Genomic DNA, 18647 nt, shown 5'->3' with positions numbered 1-18647 from the left:
ATATGGAACATGTCTCACATCACCAAGTGTCTTGACAATCCCATCAAATATTTTGATTATGACCGTTCCAATACCAGTTATCTTACAAGATGCATTATTTCCCTTTAACACAACACCTTTGGACACTATTTCATATGTTGAAAACCAATTCCGATTAAGACACATATGAACGTGCAACCTGAATAAAAAATTCAATCCTCGCAAGGTTTGGAGTAGCCATCAGAAACAAGAAGGAGTTCTTCATCACTATACTCATCTTCTACAACACTGGCTTCAATGGATTTTTCTTATTGTTTTCCTTTTTGATTTGCAACAACTCTCTTATTCTTATTCTGCAACTTATAGCATCCAAATTTGGTGTGCCCCTTTTTCTTACAGTACATATAGGTTTTGTCTTTATTTCTGGATTTCAATCTGCCCTTCGCATCACCACCAAAATTTCTTTCCTGTGTCCTCCCTCGAATACAAGGTCTTCTACTTGAGCCTCAGATCTAATCACAAGTCGCTTCATCTTCTCCTTAGAAAATAAAGCATCAAAAACTTCTTCCAAGGTAAGGGTGTCACAACTATACAAAATAGTATCTCTGAAAGTCGCATATGAAGATGACAACAAACATAATAAAATCAACCCTAAATTTTCTTCATCATACTTAACCTCCATGGTCTCTAAATCAGAAACAATTTCCTTAAAGACAGTTAAGTGATCTTCTAAAGACATACCATTTGCCATACGGTGAGAATACAATCGCTGCTTCAGATGCAACTTGCTAGTTAGACTTTTCATCATGCACAATTGCTCCAACTTTAACCATAATGCAGCAGTAGTTTTCTCCTTTAGAACATCCTATAGAATTTGATTTGACAGATGAAGATGAATTTGAAATAGTCTTTTGATCCTTATGTTGGTTTTCCTCCTGTGTCCATGACGAGGGCATCTTATCAAATCCTAATAGTGCATCATCCAAATCCATCTACACAAGCACAACCCACATTTTAACCTACCATAGCAAATGTCAGGTTACGTGACATTGTCGAGAAAATCAAACCTCGCTTTGATACTAGTTTGTTATGAAAACAAGAATAGACAACAAGAAAAATAAGAACACACACAGATTTACGTGAAAAACCCTAGATAGGAAAAACCACAAACAGAGGAGAAAAATAATCCATTATGTCAAAAATTGATATAGAAATTGAGAATATCAAGCGGTTACAATAAAATCCTTGAAAACCTATACATCATCCCATATATATATATATATATAGGAGAGAAAAATAAATAAAGCAAAAAAGGAATCCATAATTTTTTCTTCACCATATATATCGCACCATGAAGATTTTGGGTTGGACCAAAAAAAAAGGGGGTCACCAAGCTCTAATAGTTTCTTTTTTGGGTTTTGATATCTTTTTCTTTTATTGAAGGTTACTCTAGTGGAGAAAAAAGAAGTCTCACTGGTGAAAAGGCAATATGGCTTTTTCTGGGTTCTAAATTTTTGTTCATTTTCTGTTGAAGAAGAAAAGGGGGAATGTATGTCATTCTAGCCATTTTAGTATGCAAATAAAGAATACTATATAGTGATGATGTCAATAAAGAATACAACGTCTCTATACCTTGATACTTCTAATATGAAAATGTAGATGTTTCCAATCTTTGTACTGCATGTATTTTTTGCTTCATGTATTACTAACCACCTAGCTTTTACTGAACCCGACAAGTCTCCGCACCAAGCCCATGTCACCATGGTTAAAGTATCTGTGGATATGTTGTTATTTAACCTAGACTACGTTTCATATTATTTTTATACAAGTATTTTAAAGCAACTATTTTCTTTTGAAAAGTTTTTAAAAGAATTACCTTTCAAGTGTTTCTCCAGTAAAAACTATAAGTGATTTTTTTTTTAATTTTTTATAAGTGTTTTCTAAATTTTGTCAAATATCTCATTTAAAAAAAATACTTTTTATACAAGAAGTGTTTTCTAAAACACTATCAAATATATTTTTAGTTTTAATTCAAATTTGAATCACTTGACCAACTTATAATACAACTCAAAATTATAACACAAAAAACCAATTCATTATTAAAAATTGGTACTAGTATAAAAAGGATTATGGTAGTGTTTTTTTAAAAAATAATAATAATAATTCTTAACATTATAATAAACTAATTGCAAGACATGCTTTTACAATTATTTAGATCATATTGTGACAAATGTTAAATTTTTAAATCAATCTAATTTTAATTATTTTTGTAAAATGTTTATTAGTCCTTTAGGGTTTTTTAACTATCTTGGACCTCATTGAGTCAACAATTGCTACCATTTCAATGTTACTAACATGTTACTAACGGGCAAATGGGTGTTTAGGCTTGAGTATAATCCAAATGGGACCGAGAAATTAACCACCTTCGGATGCTACTCACTGTTAATATGTTGTCATATAACCCAAAAACTCGTTTGCTATCCAAATTAATTCAAAATCAATCATAAAAATTAATTTTCCTCCAACACGTTTACATATATGGGCTCCACCTGCTTTGTTTATGGGCTAAGCTGAGAAGCCCAAGTGACGGACTGAACAGAGAGACAAGCCCCAAATATTAAAGTCTCGGTCCCTGCCTCTTGCATGATAATGATAACAGAGTTGAATCTCAGGCCGTGTTCAGTGTTCAGTGTTCAGTGAGTATACGCAACTCAAATCTTCTACACTTCACAATCTACCCTTGTTTGGCTCTTAAAGAAAATGCAAGAATCTCTCATTTTCTTGGCATGACCATCTTTGCTTTCTACTTCGTGTGCAGACAACTTTTTTTTCTCTCTGCTTGCTTGCCTAGACAACACATCTTTCAACCAAGGGAAGAGTTGAATCAATACTGTTGCTGTGAATTGAAATTTCTCTAAACAACATTTGGTCGATGATCTTCTCTTTGATTAGTTGTCAAGAAATTTTCTTGGCAAACTGAGGGTGATCTTTAAGAGTATATTTTACCTTTTAATGTCAAGATTCGTTAGACTTGAAATTGGTTCCCAGATACAGTAGCTTCAAGAGTGAAAATTCACTGAGACTCTTTGATGTTGCTAAGTTAGCTTCACCTTCCTCTTAACTCGCTATGCTAAGCAATGCTACATGACTCAAAAGTTAGAAAATGCGACAAAGACAATACTTAAAGAAATGAAGTTTGTAATGCACTAGAACATTTTACAAGGAAGCTCTCAACTTGTTTGGTGTCTGGCAAAATAAGGTCATCCCCTATTTATAGGCACCCAAAAAACTCTTTGGAACCACAAAGGTTCCCTCCTACTCTAAAATTATCTAGAATTCTTTTTACAAAAACTATAGGCACAATTTATATAATTCTCTATAATACCCCATACACTTCCCTTGTCTTCTACCCTTGTGTAGAGATGCGTGGATGTTTTTAGACTTTTCTAAAATCTTTAACACTCCACTAGTGCACAAGTGTAATTGCTCGAAGAGATTCTAAATGCTTATTGCTCCTAACCCAAGGGAGGGTCATTTGAGCAAATTGCAACATTAAGATAATCACATCATTCTTACCCCAATTCAATAAAGACCAAACCTATGAGAATGAACATGTGTATTAAAATCTCTCATTTTTATTTAATTTTGGCATTTTCTTTCATTCACTCATTTCTGGATTTTTTTTTTCCTTCCATTTTTCATTGAAGGCTCGGGTGGAAAAAGAAGAGAAAATGATCTATTATGTAAACATATAAAGTGTATTGGCTTTGGCTTTTTGTTTTGTTTTTCTTTCAAGTGTTTCTTTATTTATGTTACGCTTGGTTGTTAGAAAATCAGAAGAAAAGAAAAAAAATACTATCATATAAAATTATTTTCTTATGTTTAATATGGAGGAAAAAGGTAAAAAAAAAAAATTCCAAGAAAAATAAAATGAAAATGTCTAAAAATTTCCACCCTCTTTTCTTAAAAAAAAAAAATTGAGGTAAATTTGGGAAAAGTGCATTAATATTTGATAGTTTTATATTATTATTTTCTTTATTTTTCCCTTCTCTTCTATTTATTCCTGTCTACATTTTTTTTCTGTTCAAATTTGTCACAAATAAATTTATCAAATGCATTCAATGTTGAGAAGAAGTCTATACACAAAGAGATACTTAGAAATGAATAACTGGATCAATTGAAAGATGATCTTCAATTTCAATAATAATTTAGATATATAGTTCTTTAGCATCGTTAGTCATCTTGGGTGGTAAGCTCTACTCCACGCATGCACATGGAATTAATCCAAAAAAGATAAGTGGAAGAAAACCTTATACCATTTTGGGCCCTCTTTTTCTTAATAATTTTTTCCCCGCTTATTTTTAAAGCTAAAAGGCAACATAAAAAATATTTATTGGCTAATTTTGTTGTTGTCAAACTTCACAACAGTATGTAAAAATTGCAAATAGTCATGTGAACATTTATTTTAAACCAAAAATCAAAATTGGTATACTACTATATTTTAAAGATATTTAAGAAATTCCACTTAAAAGTTACTTATTCAAAGTTGATAAATAGTGTTCAAGTCCATGTGCAAAAAAGAGTGATATCTTTTATAATTTTATAGAGAGATTGTAATTAAAGGCAAAATATTGTTCTTCAACAATTTGGAGGGATAAAATATTGAATTTGGAATATGAGAAGAGAAAATGTAAAAGATGTTGAGGAGTAAAAATGTATTTAACTCAAAAATAAATTTGAAATTAATAAATAAGTTTTACATTTACATTCCAACTCCTTTTAACTTATTTTTCTTGTTCATAGAGATATAAAAACTAAATAATTTGAAAAGGTATAAATTCTTAACTACTTTTAATTATATTTAATTATTTTATATTAAATTAAATATAATAAAATCATTTTTTTTAATATTAATTTCTTTCTTCATGGATCCCGGAACCAAACATACCAAAGGTATGAAAAGTCACATGAAATGAATAATGGATAAGTTCAATAGAATGCGTAAGTCCAACGCAACAAACAATAAATCTTTCAATTACTATAACAATTCAGATGGTAAATGGTTAGAACCCATTTTGTATTATAGGCTCCAATCCATGCATCTACTTAGTATCAATATGCCAATCAAGGAAGAGATCCATAGCCACCCTCCTGCGACTTCCCTACTTCCCATACCCCCAGAAGTCCATTTCTCCACGCAAGGACAGCTGATTCATTTGCTGAACCGACGAACCATTCCCATCCTCAAACCTCACTCCCTTCGACGATGAATCCTCATGGCTAAGATGAGAGGTCACCAACCTATCAAGCATGCTCCACTCACTCAAGCTTTCTTCTCTCCCGGGACCCACCATATGCTGATGATGATGAGCCCCCGGCTCACATGTATTCACCTCCATCCCCGGCTCGCAGGGCTGGTACCGGAGGCTCTCACTGCCGGCGCTCTCACAGTCTCGGGGGTTGGACATGAGCTGCTTGATCATGACGGGGGAGTCGGAAGGGAGAGGTGAAAAGTCGTAGGCAATGGGCTTGTGGGGAGGGAGAAGGGTTTGGGATTGGAGATTGTGGGAGTATTGAGGGGTGGGGATGTGGGAGTAGTGGAAGGGCAAGGATTGTGGGCGTGGTAAGTATTGGGTGTCTCTGTGGGTGAAGGGTCGGGGATGGTCGGTGGTGGATGATGTGTTAATGTTGAGTTGTTGGTCTGAGCCGGCCATGCTGGCGCTGCTGCTTCCTCCGCCTTCGGTTCCAAGCTTGAATAGGTTCTTCTTCTTGAAAACCCTGCACACCACCCATCCATCCTCCTGCACATACATACAAGTTAGAAAGTAAAAACCCATTTGGAAACTATGTAGATTAACCTCATGGAAAATATTATGGCCCCCCTTAAGCATATTGTAAAACTTACACTAGGGTTTCCTGGAGAATCATCAGCATCTTCAAGCCTATACTCATGCATGATCCAATCAGTCTTTTGGCCATGAGGGGCCCTTCCTCTGTAGAAAACAAGGGTTTTCCTCATTCCAATTTTCTTGAAGCTATTTCTTATGCATTTGTCCCTCCCTGTTGCCTTCCAAAACCCTGCATTTGTGGCTCTATTAGTCCTTGACCCTGTTGGATACTTCCTATCCTTGTGGCTGAAGAAGTACCACTCATTTTGTGGTGTGGACCCAATCCTACATCTCTCTGCATACATATACACAAAATCAACTAAGTTACAACATCAAAATAATAATTCATCAACAAAAGTATTGCCAATAAATACTAGGGATATGTTTGGCTGATGAAAAACACTGGAAAAAACTGTTAAAATTATTAAGAAATTTATATATTTTAGAATTATTTAATATTTATATAAAAAAGTTAAATAAGTAAAAAGTTTTTCTTTTTTCACTTTTCTTTTCCTTCTACTTTCCTCTTTATTTTTTTCCCCTGCATTTTCCGTCTAACTTTCCAACGTCCAAATATGGTCTAAGAAAAATGGAAATACTAATATGTTTGACTCCTAGAGGTTATGTGCGATTCCTCATAAATACTCAGGAAAGGAAAGAAAATTAAAAAAGATACTAAGAAAAATGGGTTTCTCAGGTTTGGTTTACTATAAAAGAATATTAAAAAAAAAAAACATATATGATTTATAAAATTAATTAAAAACTTATACTTTTTAAATTATTTTATCTTTACACAAAAGAGGATAACTAAATTAAATGAATTTAAATAATAATATAAAAATAATTTATTAACTTTAAATCTATTTTTTATTTTTTTATTTTCTTCTATTTTTCCTCAAATTTTCCATGTTAATACGTTCTTTTCTTATATTTTCTTTAATACTTTCTAAATACTAAACATGGTTTTAGAATTTGGATATAGACTCAAATTCATATAATATGATAAGAAATGAAATTTAATTATTTAGTCATTAAAATTGTATTTAATAAACTTTAATTTATTAAGCTCAAAGTAGCTTAGGGCTGTGGTTGGGTCTAACCACTCCCTCAGGTTAGCATAAATCTAATGGGCCTGACTTTTCTAGCCCAAATTGAAGCCCAACTGCACCGAAATTTATGGCCATAAGAGCAAATTAATTATACCTTTAACAAATAAAAAAAAAAATTAGAAAAAAAAAAAAAAAAAAAAAAAACATAATTTCGTCTTCTAGACATTTATAAATTAGCTCATATGTGAAGTAGATAAAACATTAATTGGATTTCATTAATTTCTGTGCAATTTCCATTCAGAATTTCTTCATCACAAGATATTATTAAATTACTCTCTATTTCATAATAAATCCACCAAAATATTTGTATCAAATTCCAAATCCTAGTAACAAGTGCTTATTGGAGCTCTCAACTAATTTCATTTTCTATTTGTGTGCATGCATGCAAGTTCAACCAACATTCATTGTATGTTACCCAATTTTTTTACCTTTTTCCTTAATTTTCTCGACAACCAAACAGGCTATTTCCTACTTACCAAGATCCAACTCCAATTATCAACTAATATTTACAAGTAAATTAAATACCAGTTAACCTTAAACCACATATTTATCACCTTAGAGTTCCCATGACACCACCTTATCAACCTTTTTTCCTTTAATTTCTTGGAAATCAAACAGATTATTTCCAACTTACCAGGGCCCAACTCTAACATCAACTCAATATTTACAAGTAAATTACATATGGGTCGAGCTTAAACTATACATTTATCACCTTGGAGTTCCCATGGCTCCACCTTATTACCCTTTTCCCTTTAATTTCTTGGCAACCAAACAGATTATTTCCAACTTACCAAGACCCAACTCTAATATCATCTCATAATTTACAAATACATTCAACATGGGTTAATCTTAAACCATATAATTATTACCTTGGAGCACCTTATTACCCTTTTTCCTTTACTTTCTTGGCAAACAAACAAACAAACAAACAAACTATTTCCAACTTACCAAGGCTCAACTCCAATACCAACTTAATATTTAGAAGCAAATTAAACATGGGTTAATCTTAAACCATGTATTTATTAGCTTGGATCATATTATTACCCTTTTTCCTTCACATTCTTGGCAAACAAACAAACTATTTCCAAGTTTTCAACTTACCAAGACCCAACTCCAATATCAACTCAATATTTACAAGTAAATTAAACATGGGTTAGTCTTAAACTATATGTTTCTTACCTTGGAGTTCCCATGGCTCCATCTTATTCAAATCAACCTCTCTGATCACCTCCATATCAAACTTCTGATAGGACACCTTCTTCTTCAAGTAGTAGTGCAGAAGCTCTTCGTCCGTCGGGTGGAACCGGAACCCAGGAGGAACGCCGCCGCTGGATGAAGTCATTGCCAACAACTATCTAACTGATCAAACTCTGTGGAGTTGAATCAACAACAAACACTAGATACCACCCTTTTTTTCTTTACTTTGAATTAAATTCAGTTTGATTTTTTGAGCAATCATTTCTGCGTGGGGAGATGGAATGGAGTTATATATGTGAAGAGTGTGGAGCAAGAATGGTGGTGTGAGGAAGTTGACGGGCGGTGACTACGCCGGCGGGGAAGGTTAAAGCTATCGTAAAAAGGAAGTATAAGGAAGGAGACTCTGGGGGAATTTCTGGTGTAGTTTACCCTAGCTCGGTGCTATTTCCACGTGCTTCCATGGAGCGTGGGTGCACTCTCCATGGAAGTATAAAGATAATTTTGTTAATTAAAACTTTTTTTACAAGAAAGAACTTAATATAAAAATTGGAAAAATATTATTTATCTATTAAAAATTTAAAATTATAACTTTAATTTAAACTTCAATTTTTAGCTAAAACTTAAAAAAAGAAATAAAAACATATAAAACACAACAACATAAGGACTAATTTAGAAAGTGTTCTTAAACTCAATTATTTGATCTTTAGAATAAAAGATAATCTTTCAACTCAAAAAATATATTTCACAATTTTTAAATTAAAAAAAAAACTTTTGAGAATTTATTTTGAAAAATAAGATGATTTTTAAGAATAATTTTGAAACATGTTAATGAAGAAAATAAAGAATATGTCAAAAACTTCTTTTATGAATAGTAAGTATTGAAAACTGTTTTTTATGTTTGAGTTATTAAATAAAATTTTGCTTCTACAAACAAATAAAACATATATTTGAAAACAATTCTTAAAAACCGATTTCCTAAAAATATATTACAAAAACTTAGGTGATGTTTGTTTTTCGGTCGAATAGAAAAAATTCAAAATATTTAGTTTTTTATATTCAAGTAAAAGTAACCTATTGACATCGTCCAACATAATTAAAGTAAACCTATTGATAACAAGTTCACTTTAGTTATATTGAACAATGTCAACAAATTACTTTTACCTTAATAGAAAAAATCAAATATTTTGAATTTTTCTATTCAACCAAAAAATAAACACTACCTTACTAAATAAACCCTAAATTATCACGAGTCTATTAAACAAGTTTTCTTGGAAGACCTAATAGCATGCATATTCTTTTTCCAAGTACATTGAGATTTTTTCCAAATACATTACTTAATAATTCAAGTTGAATTTTTGTGTTTCAATTTTCTTTGGAATTGTTGTTAAAGTTATAGCACATACTACGAAGAAAGATTAGAAGCACTTCCTCCGACTAATTATTGTGGTAGTGATTTTTTATCATTCAAACTTTAAAAATATTATAAACGTTTTCCAGAGTCATTCTCAAATGTATTTTAAATATGTATTTGATAGTAATTTTAGGAAGTGTTTGTAGTGTTTTTAACACTTTAAAAAATTTTTCCTTCAAATATTAAAAATACTTCGTAAAATTACTATCAAACGCATTTTAAAAATATCTATAAAATGTTTTCATGGGGTTTACTTCATATAAACATATAAAAATATTATCTCTCTTTATTTATTTCAATTATTATTTTTACAAATTACTAGTCAATATTAAAAAATAAAAAAAAAATATTTTCATTTCAAATGCTATTATTTTTTAAAATATGTAAAGTAAAAATTGACCAAATACAAATAATATGAATAATTTAAGGAAAAAAGTAAACGCCCTAAATAATATCATTAAGGTCATTAATTACTATTTTTAATATTATTTATAATAATAAATTAAATTTTATAATGTAAATGAATAAGCATTTTTAATTATTAGGATCCACGCGCTTGTGAAACGCTTAGAACCACCCATTGTCAAATGCAATTGAACTAGTCTATTCAAAATATTAAAAGAAATAAATGATCCCAAGAAAATAAGAAATAATAAAAATAATGGATATTTGATTGTTCCCAAAGCAAGGCTTGCAAAAAACAGCTACTATACCTTCTTGGGATTTTCACATTGGATTGGACGGCTCATATTTTATATATCCATTATTCACACTAATATTTATTAATTGGATTTTATTATAATTATAATATTTAATAATATTAATATTATTATTAATAAGAGACTAGTCCTAATAAGTACAGTTGGAGGGGCTCTGTACATGTGGAGATGACCATGAGAGGCTTGATCAGATTAATTTTCTTGATTCATTTCTACGTTTTCTTTTCTTTTTTTTCTTTTTTTTTTCTTTTATTATTATTTTTCTTTGTGGGGGAGTTGACAAATCTCAATTGTCATATACCTATTCACATGATTGTACAAGATATTAAGATTTAATTGCATGGTCCTTTGGTTGTGATTTTGGGGTTTGACCCACAAAAATAAATGCAAATTCGTGTGTTTTCATTTGCATGAAGAGAATTTATTTGAATGTTAAAGGTTATTTTTAGTTCTCAAAAAATTTAAGAAAAAAAGGAAATGGGATGAAAATTACCTAAAGGAAAAATAAAAATAAAAAAGGATTTGGGTTAGGTTTGATTCCTAAAAAATAATAGTAAATTAATAAGATGATACAGAGTTCAATATATTTTAAATGAATAAGCTTATTTAAATCAAAATTTAGAAAATTTAAATCAAAATTTAGAAATTTAAAACCATAAATATAAAATCCCAAATTTAAAAAATTTGTAATTTATTTAAAAGTAAAAAAATATATTTGATAGACTGATGATAGATATTAATATGTAGGTCCATAATTTAAAAATAAATAAATTCCAAACAATTGATAGGAAACCCTTGCATGCCCCCAAGCCAACTTTCCTTTGAATGCATTCTAGGGTTTTGGGCCAAAATAGTGAGAGAGAAAAAATCAATTCAACGCACTTCCACAAATTAATTGATCATTAATTCCTTTGCTATGCTACAGAGTAATTTAATTTATTGATAAATGAAATAATAACTTATTATTGTTTTAAAAAAGTTATCAAAATATTAGACTTAAGTTTAAATATATAGAATTTTCATATATTTTTAATATCTTATTAATAAGATTATTAATTGAAAAAAATAATCCTTAATATACAAATTTTATATACTCATATGTTAAAAGATAAATTTATATGTTACAAGTACAAATAATATTATATGTTGTTTAAGATTATTAATTTATTGATAAATAAAATAATAATCTATTATTATTTTTAATAAGTTTTAATATATATATATTTTTGTTATTGAAATATATATTTTTAATATCACATAAATAAGAGTTTAATCAAAATAATAATAATCTTTAATATATATGGATGAGTTAAAATAAGTAAAATAAATTTAAAATATCAAATAGAAATAATTTATTAATTTTAAATTTATATTTTATTTCTTTTTGATTTTTATTTTTTCCTACTTTTTCTTTTTATTTTATTTTCTTTACATTTTCTCCCAAATTTTTTGGGAACCAAACATTGGATTTATTAAAATGGAAGGTGGGGATGCGAACATAAAAGGAAGGGCGAGATTTAATCTAACTAAATGGATATCAACCAAAATAAATAAATTTTCTATCTATATTGTTTGTATAAAAGTTTCTATTTTATTATATAAAATTTATTTTTATTTTTTATTTTTAGAAACGAAAAATAATAAACGAGATCTAATTTAAATGTCTTATCATTAAATAATATAAATTATACCTCACCAAAAGCCCATTTGAAAGTGCTTTTGTCGGGATGTAAATCTCTCTTCATGCGAAAGAAGCTTCCAAAAATGAAAATTAAGTATTTGACTAATTAAAAGTGCTCTATTAAATCAAGACTCGTCCAAACCTCCTCTCAAAAACTAACAAAGGTGTCGATGGAGTGAATTCAATAAATCAAACATTTTGATTTGTTGAAATTTTTCGTTAGCAAATGACCATCAAATTTTTCGAACCCATTCATATTATCAAAGTTGATGCAACATGAAACACACCACCATAGACTAAACTTTTTCTAATAAGCAATAGATGATGTATATGCCAAAAGGAAACCAATTAAGTGCTCCTTGAGCATTAAAAAAAGGTTAAGATTACGATGGAGAAAACATGAAATTAGGAGCCCAACTATTAACAAGGAACATGAAAAAACTCCACCGTGATTATAGTTTGGTTCCATGGCTGCTATCCCTTCCTCCTATTGTTTCGTCTGCATGAGAAAAGTACTTAATGAATCAAATCTGCATAGACATATGAATAGGTGAAGATAGACTAGGATTACCTTCAAGGGGGTGAGGACAAAGTCCATTCCTACTTAGTCTGAGTGGTCATGAAAACCGATAATTTTGTTGATGAGAGGCCTCTCTCGGCGATAGCTATTGATAGGGAAAAAAAACCACAGCGTTATGAGTATTTTTTTGCTATGTCAAAGCTAATAAAACAACCATGAACATGAATGAATATGATAGATCAGAACTACATTTAAACAGATAAAAGCAGCTTCTAAAAACAGTAACAAGCTCTACAAGGAACTGAACATAGTATATCACTTACATGATAATGGAAGACATGCAGAAGCAGGTCAATCCGATAGAGAAATGAATGAAGAATGTTTGCCGGAAGTTTTCTGGGTCCAGAAATTTTCTCTCAGAAATTCGAGTTATCACACCCGACAACAACAGATATGTCCAACCTGATGGCAAGCAGCTCAGAAAAGAAAACGAGGGAGAACCCTGAATGGGAAGTGGGGAGAAGACCCAAATCAGAATCCAGACGTGCAAAATTTAAATTATGGCTAAATCAAGTTCTGATAGCTGTTGAAGCAAAGTAACTGGGACAAGTGCACACCTGGAAATAACGATTAATGAAGTTGATCGAGTATGCAATCCTCAAGGTTATAGCTTTTTAACAGTCAAGAAACAATAAATAACTGATTCTGCAACTCCATTAAAACTAACAGATTTGTAATTATACAAGGATCACAATCCAAAACCCCACCCCAAACCCCAAAAAAAACCTCCATCACTCCTCTCTGTGAATGACAAATCATTGTGTTCAGGAGACTAAAAACTGTCTCCCTTATAGAGCCACCTTCAGTCCAGTGATGTGATATACTGTGCAGGTACTACACACATTATAAAATATGCATGTAAGAAAAGAATAATTAAGAATGTTAGGTAGGGAAGGTTAGTGTGTCAGACATTCCATGTGTATCTGTATTGTGCTGTGTTCAACAACAGCACTCCACACTGCAATTTCTGTCCTACATGAGAATTAGGGAAGGGCTACAGGGAAAATGCACAAAATCTGAAAGGATACTTAAAGAATTTGCAACCACCAAACCAACCGCACCAGCAGATTGTCTCAGTAGTGCATTCTGACCGAGGTAAATCATAGAGAATATAAATGATAAGACATTTGCACGCTGGAGTTGTTCTTCGGTTGCAACAGAATACATAAATGCTTCAACTGTTCCTGATTCAAAATCAGAGGACAAAAATTTTAGAACTCCAGTGACATGACCTGACAAAAGTAGTATTGAAGACAGTAGTATCATCAAAGAACTTATGGTTATCCAAAAGGAAGCAAAATATAATGTAGTGAAAAATTTGCATGATACTAACAATCAAAACAAAGATTGTTTTCATAGTTTCTTCCATAATACCAGGAGTCTTTTTCACTTCCAAGAGGGATAATGAGAACGAAAGAAAGGTCAGCACTATGGTCAGTTACATTTATAGTGTTTTTTCCCCTGATACATAAACTACATGCTTATCTTTTAACAGTAAAAGAAAAACATGATAAACAAAAGATTACTAACCATTCACAGCCAAAAGAAAGACATAAAGGCAATAGTATTGGAGGGCTTTAGGAGCTTCTCCATCAATCCATCTCCGATCATACATTCTGATGAGCGAGTAAGAGTAGCTTGGACCAAATGTCATGACCACAAAACCTAAAAGAAGTCACAAATAACATGAAAATTGAAACCCAAAAAAGAAAAATGAAAAAGGAATGAAAACCAGTGAATGCTACAGTCTGAAGGCTTGTTAAAAGGATGGAACTCTCTTAATGTCATGAATTTATACCAACTGAAAATATAATTAGAAGAAAACAAAATGCACAAAATAAATATGGTCTTACCATCACCATAACATGATTACAATTCAACTTACCAAAGCCTTATCCCAATTAGTTAGATCACCAACATGGATCGTATTTTCCCATGCTGATCTACCTAGGCTTGTATTTTTCTGAGCAACCCCCATTTTCTCATGATTTCAACCATATCACACTCGACAGTTATTCTTTAGTAAGTCAGCAAGATTATATTAAAAAGGACAGGAGGCAAGGCACATATACACAACAAGAACTACAAAAGCATCCATTACAAACAAGATATCAGCAACCAATTTGAGACACTTTTCATTAGTTAGAAAAAATATTTGTATAAATACATTTCACTTCTAGCACAAGAAAGTCGAAGGAGACCCTCATAACACCCCTCTGCTCTTCCACCCAATTCTTTCTATGTCACTCACACTTGCTAGTGTAATCTAGGTTGTTCATTGCGATTTGAAGTCCTACCCCATATAGACAATTGGTGAGGTGATGCTGATAGTTTTTGGTATTACAGGATTCAAATTTTGCATGCAAAATTTGCTATGCATGTGTGTGTGCATGTGGAGAGAGAGAGAGAGAGAGAGAGAGAGAAAGAGAGAAGGACCTGATTACAATTTTGTAAGGATGAATTTACAATTCAATCTCTAGAAAATATGACAGGTCTTCCCACCTTGATTACATCATACACCATTTTCTATCTTGTTCACAATTAAAGTCCACTATGGTACTAAAATTCACTAAAAAATATTATCATTAAAAACGAGCCACGATATTGATAGATTTTAGAGCAATAAGGAGGGTTCCACTAGCTTTACATGTTAGCACCTAAAATGCATGCACTCTACATCTTCAAATGTGTCCCTATCAACACAACATAACATGAGTGGGGATATGTGATCCTTTATGTAAGGATAATGGAGAAAAAAGTGGATACGAGAGAAAAGAGAGACAATGAGGAGAAGAGTTTGTGGAAAAGATTTAGGGATAAAAGAGACAAGATAGGATTAAGAGAGGCAAGAGAAAAGATTTTAATTAGTATCCTAACATCTTGTATGTACTATTTTATTTCATATCTCAAGGATATATTTATCTATTTATTTATTACACTATCCGGTACTTCATAGTATTCAACACCCCTTAAGCATAAATGGAACTAACAACTAAATATTTTGAAGTATGAACATAGAATATTAGAAAGATATGTATAATAGATTCAAACCATACCAACTAACAAAACAAGCTTCAAAGCCTCTGTGAGGGAGCTTCCCAACCATATGCCCTTTTGTGGGTCTTTACCTGCTAAGAAACCTAGATAAGATTAATTACTTATAAAAATAAATAAATCATGCATGATTTAGTACATAGCCAACCCATGCCTAAACAAATTAGATTCATAAAATAATGAGGTTCCACTTTGCATGGAAAGAAAAATTTTTAAATTAACTTTGAAAGAGAAGGGCAAAACTTCTCAATTGGCATGTGAATATAGGATGATGTGCAATACAAATATGAAAAACAAGTTGTAAAGTTTAATACACAATTTTGCCACTAGCATTAGACTCCAACTTTAGAGTCAAAAAAGGACACAAAAAGAGACTCAACAAACATAAGGAAACATAAAGTTCATTTATAAAATCACAAGAAAGCTTTAATTTTTACTACTTTGGTAAGCTACTGATAATCCTAAAAACTTGTGCAGTTAGGTAATGGTCCATGAGATATATCAAGCTTGCTTAGGCCTTAACCATAAACAACCGCCACCCCCTCTCACAGGCAAGCTTCTTAGAGCTTGCACCTAGGCTTAATAAATAGGGTAAATAAACAACTGGTGAGGCTCAATCTTTTGACCTTCACAATATTTAGGTTTGATACCATGTTAAGCTACCCATTGACCAATTAGCGTCTATGACCCTTATTTAATAGGGAAATAATGGTTGTTATTCAGCATCTTAATAGGAAAGTCAATAATTGTAGTATATATCAATATGAATTAGGATGTCAAAACTAGAAATCCGATGATTTTTGGGACAGATTTCTAGGAGTTAATTTGTTTCAGTTTTTATTGTATAGTTGCCAATAAGATATACCATTTTTCATCAAATCAAAATACAATTATTCTCACATATGACCACATGGTATCAAAGCATTAAGTGTTTTTCTGAATAATCATTCAGGTTCAAGAACTTCTACAACTGATGGTTATTTTCTGTTAGTGATGAAAAACCACCCTGATTTGTAAAACCACCTAAATTCTTTTGTAGTCAACCATGTCAAAAAGTTCAGAGGTGATTAACCAGACTTACCAAAGCCTTTTATTGATCGTTCCCCTCTTTTGTTTGAGGGAGGGGGTTTAGAAAGGGGCCTAGTCCATTCAGGTTTGAGAATGTGGCTGAAAGAGGAAGGAGGAGGCTTTTAATCAAATAGGCTTTTGGGACACTAAGGAAAGGGAAAGAGTTTTGTCTATTGGTAAGGCAAAAGCAAGGAATTCTGCAAGGTAGGATTACCAAAAATGGGCTTTGATGGAAGAAGCATCTTAGAGACAAAAATTGAGAGAAATTTGGCTTAAGGGAATAGAAACTCTAAGTTCTTCCATAAGATGGCTAATGCGCACAAAAGAAGTAACTTCCTTGCCAAGATCAAAATGCACGGGAAGTGGCTTACGGGAGATAGAGAGCTGAAAGAGGGAGTGGTGGGTGCCTTTAAAACCCTTCTCTTTGAAGATGGGGCTAGAGGCTTGGAGTTGATGCTGTATCCTTTGAGGTGTTGGAAGATTGAGAGGCCAGGAAATTAGAGGGGGTTTTCACAAAGGAAGAAGTCTGGGATGTGTTATTGAAGTTGAATGGTGACAAAGCTCCAAGTCCGAATGGTTTTTTGATGACTTTTTGACATTTCAATTGGGAGTTTGTGAAAGGAAAAGTGCTGAATTTTTTTAATGAGTTCCATCATGAGCACTGAACAAAAGGATTTTAGGCCAATATGTTTGGTTGGAGATCTTTATAAGTTGTTGAAAAAAGTATTGGCCAATAGACTCAAGAAAGTGATGGGTAAAGTGGTCTCCAAGTTTCAAAACGCCTTTGTGGAGGGAAGACAAATTTTGGATGCAGTGTTTGTAGCAAATGAGACAATTTATTCAGTACTAAAGAAGAGAGGTAGTGGGTTAATATGCAAACTTGACATTGAGAAGGCTTTTGATCATGTGAATTGGGCCTTTTTGTTAACAATTCTTGGCAACATGGGGTTCGGGCAAAAATAGATAAATTGAATAAAATGGTGTATATCTTCAGCCAACTTCTCTATTTTAATTAACGACTCCCTGACCAGTTTTTTTTATCAAAGCTCAAGGGAATTGAGACAAGGGAATCTTATTTCTCCCTACCTGTTTGTGATTGCTATGGAGGCCCTTAGTAGATTGATTTTGAAGGCATGGGAAGGTGGTTTTATTTGAGGTCTCTAGATCAAGGGAAGAAGGGGGTGGGGGTGAGGAGATTTCTTATCTCCTTTTTGCCGATGACACTATCGTTTTTTGTAAGGCCTCTCAAGAACAAGTCACTTTCTTGTGTTGGTTGCTCTAGTGGTTTGAAGTTATGTCGGGGTTGAAGATTAACTTGGATAAGAGTGAGATGATTCTAGTGGGGGAGGTGGAATACTTGGAAGAGTTGGCTTGTGAAATCGGGTGTAAGGTGAGAAAACTACCTTCTTCTTACCTTAGGCTTCCACTGGGGGCCTCATACAAGGATGGGATTAAAGAACGGTTTTGTAAGATGCTTTCGTTATGGAAGAGACAACATCTCTCCAATGGGGGAAGACTCACTTTACTTCGTAGTACTCTAGCTAGTTCTAGAGTATGTCTTTGTTCACCATTCCAAGAAATGTAAGATTGAGATTAGAGAAGATACAAAAAGAGTTTCTATGGGGAGGAGGGGCATTAGACAACAAAATACACTTAGTCAAGTGGTTAACTGTTTGTGAAGCAAAATCAAAAGGAGGGCTAGTTGTTCGTTCTCTTTCTTTGCTTAATAAGGCCCTTCTTTGCAAATGGTGTTGGCGTTTCTCTAGTGAAAGAGATTCGCTATGGAAGAAAATCACAAAGGGAAAGCTTGGGAGGAAGAAGGAGGATGGAGGTTAGGAGTGGTGAGAGATTCCTATGGAGTAGGGTTTAGAAGTAGATCGGGAAGTAGTTGGACTTTTTTAACTCAAAGATTTCCTTTGTGGTGGGTAATAGGAGTAGGGTGAAGTTTTGGAAAGATAGGT

General features: G+C 32.2%; 2 protein-coding genes across 6 annotated transcripts in view; both read right to left on the bottom strand.

The window, feature by feature from the left end:
* Positions 1-4952: 4952 nt before the first annotated feature.
* LOC117907553 (protein BEARSKIN2-like) lies at positions 4953-8408 on the bottom strand. The gene is made up of 3 exons (XM_034821135.1): positions 8156-8408; positions 5885-6162; positions 4953-5780 (listed from the first exon to the last, which is right to left on the bottom strand). Exons 1-3 carry the CDS (start codon positions 8316-8318, stop codon positions 5142-5144), a joined length of 1080 nt encoding a protein of 359 aa, XP_034677026.1. The 5' UTR covers positions 8319-8408; the 3' UTR covers positions 4953-5141.
* A 3907-nt stretch (positions 8409-12315) lies between these two features.
* Positions 12316-18647, bottom strand: part of LOC117907412 (protein RFT1 homolog) — a 29226-nt gene continuing 22894 nt past the window's right edge. For 2 of the 5 annotated variants that reach the window (XM_034820946.1, XM_034820950.1), the window contains 7 exons: positions 15621-15695; positions 14095-14229; positions 13593-13748; positions 13122-13174; positions 12828-13006; positions 12556-12649; positions 12316-12483 (listed from right to left, as the gene is read on the bottom strand). In XM_034820946.1, coding sequence (XP_034676837.1) covers positions 12589-12649; positions 12828-13006; positions 13122-13174; positions 13593-13748; positions 14095-14229; positions 15621-15695 — 659 coding nt within the window. In that variant the 3' untranslated portion in view covers positions 12316-12483; positions 12556-12588. The remainder of the gene's footprint in view (positions 12484-12555; positions 12650-12827; positions 13007-13121; positions 13175-13592; positions 13749-14094; positions 14230-15620; positions 15696-18647) is intronic. The other 3 variants (XM_034820947.1, XM_034820948.1, XM_034820949.1) reach the window with 2 other exon arrangements.

The sequence above is a fragment of the Vitis riparia genome, chromosome 18, assembly GCF_004353265.1.
Source record: "Vitis riparia cultivar Riparia Gloire de Montpellier isolate 1030 chromosome 18, EGFV_Vit.rip_1.0, whole genome shotgun sequence".
NCBI classification, from domain to species: Eukaryota; Viridiplantae; Streptophyta; class Magnoliopsida; order Vitales; family Vitaceae; genus Vitis; species Vitis riparia.
Note: the sequence above shows the minus strand (reverse complement) of the source record. Positions and strands in the feature narration are given on the sequence as shown.